This window comes from Osmerus mordax, chromosome 21, assembly GCF_038355195.1.
Source record: "Osmerus mordax isolate fOsmMor3 chromosome 21, fOsmMor3.pri, whole genome shotgun sequence".
Lineage (NCBI taxonomy): Eukaryota > Metazoa > Chordata > Actinopteri > Osmeriformes > Osmeridae > Osmerus > Osmerus mordax.
Genome location: NC_090070.1, coordinates 7,787,334 through 7,788,929, shown reverse-complemented (window position 1 = coordinate 7,788,929; position 1,596 = coordinate 7,787,334). Strand labels below are relative to the sequence as shown.

General features: G+C 42.0%; 1 protein-coding gene across 1 annotated transcript in view; it reads right to left on the bottom strand.

Moving 5' to 3' along the window:
- Window positions 1-498: 498 nt before the first annotated feature.
- LOC136965239 (osteoclast-associated immunoglobulin-like receptor) overlaps window positions 499-1,596 on the bottom strand; it is a 5,354-nt gene continuing 4,256 nt past the window's right edge. The window contains exon 9 of the mRNA XM_067259309.1: window positions 499-871. Within this exon, the coding sequence (XP_067115410.1) occupies window positions 782-871 (90 nt within the window). The 3' untranslated portion in view covers window positions 499-781. The remainder of the gene's footprint in view (window positions 872-1,596) is intronic.

The window sequence follows — 1,596 nt, the reverse complement described above, 5'->3', positions numbered from 1 at the left end:
CTCTCTGCTAAAGGTACAGGGGAGAAATCTCAGTCACATGATTGACCTTCTGCGATAAACATCCACAAACAGAATTCTCCTCTCCTCCAGTATTTCGCTCTCTCAGGCTCAGAAAACAGTGGCTTTTGTTGCCCCCGGCCACCATTTGGGATTTGTGATGTAGTCTTACTTTTTGAGTACAAAAACATGAAAACCTATGTCGTCTTCACTGGCCCTTGACAATATTTAACTAGTTTTTTTTTCCTTGTAACGCTTTTTTACTCTGCCTGTGTGGACAAGTCTGAACCTTGGTTCATTCAAATTGTATTATTGTGTGTTATCTGTTGTCTTGAAGCTTGTTTAAAAATATTGATAGACAGTACCCTCTATTGTCATATTTGAGTAACTACAACTAAGACATTTAGGTAGATGTTGAAAATACATTATATGTCTTCACAGAAAAATGGTCAATAGCAGCAACAACATTAAATTAAAGAATATTCTTTTTGGTTTTACTTTTATTTTTAAATCGTTTTTATGTACAGGGGAATAGACAACATGGATGCTAATTGATTCGTCTTGATTCAGTGAATTGGACTTCTTGTACAAGAGTGTTCATTTACTGAAGATCAATTACATACCAACATCCTCTGACTTACTTCATACTCATTGCTACATTTGCAGTTGTGAGAGAGATGAGTAAAATAAGACAGAAGCAGTTAAATAAACAAGAAGAGAGAGAGAGAGAGAGAGAGAGATAGGGGGGGAGAGAGAGGGGGAGAGAGAGAGAGATGTTATGTCATTAAGTTGGTGGGCTGTGAAACGATGACATGTCTTGCCAATGATAGGGCCGGGAGAGTGACTCTGGGGTATTTTCACTGTTGGCCCAGTCCTGCACACACACACACACACACACACACACACACACACACGCACACACACACACACACACACACATACACACCCACACGAGGAAACATTTTACATTTCAATAGAAATTTGCAAACTTCCCCTTTAAATATAAAGCAGAATGAAAACCTTTCACAGGAAAGGAACTTCTCACTGTGGTGTCTTTCCCTTCCCTTCCCTCCCTCCCTTCATGCACACTAAACAGGAATAACAGCACGCCAACCAGAAAAAACAGAGCAGTCCAAACAAACCCACAGCGGATCTGCGACGTGTAAGTGGAGGTGTTGTGAAAGTCAATGAACAAATCCTGTTCTTGTTGTGAACAAAAACATCAAAACAATAACCAACTAACAAATCCCCGTCCACACACACTAATCTGAGACGCAAAGGCTGTAAATACCCTGGAAGAGTCTCATAAGGATGACAGCGTGGGGTCAAATGATGACGCGAGCGTTCTGCTGACTGAACCTTCCAGAAGCTGGTCTGGGCTTAGGGGGGGGGGGGGGGGTTAGCTTAATGAGGCCTCTTCATAAAGCTAATTAATGAGAGTCATTAAAGCTAACGAGCAGCCGGCCATGGGCCCAGCTCTAAGAAACAAGGCGTGTGCGTGGATGGTCATGGGAAAATGTGGACGGGTATGCAGATGTGTGTGAACGGTTCTAAGGATTGTGGAAACAGACAAACTGAGAGTCCACTAATCTGTTCAAT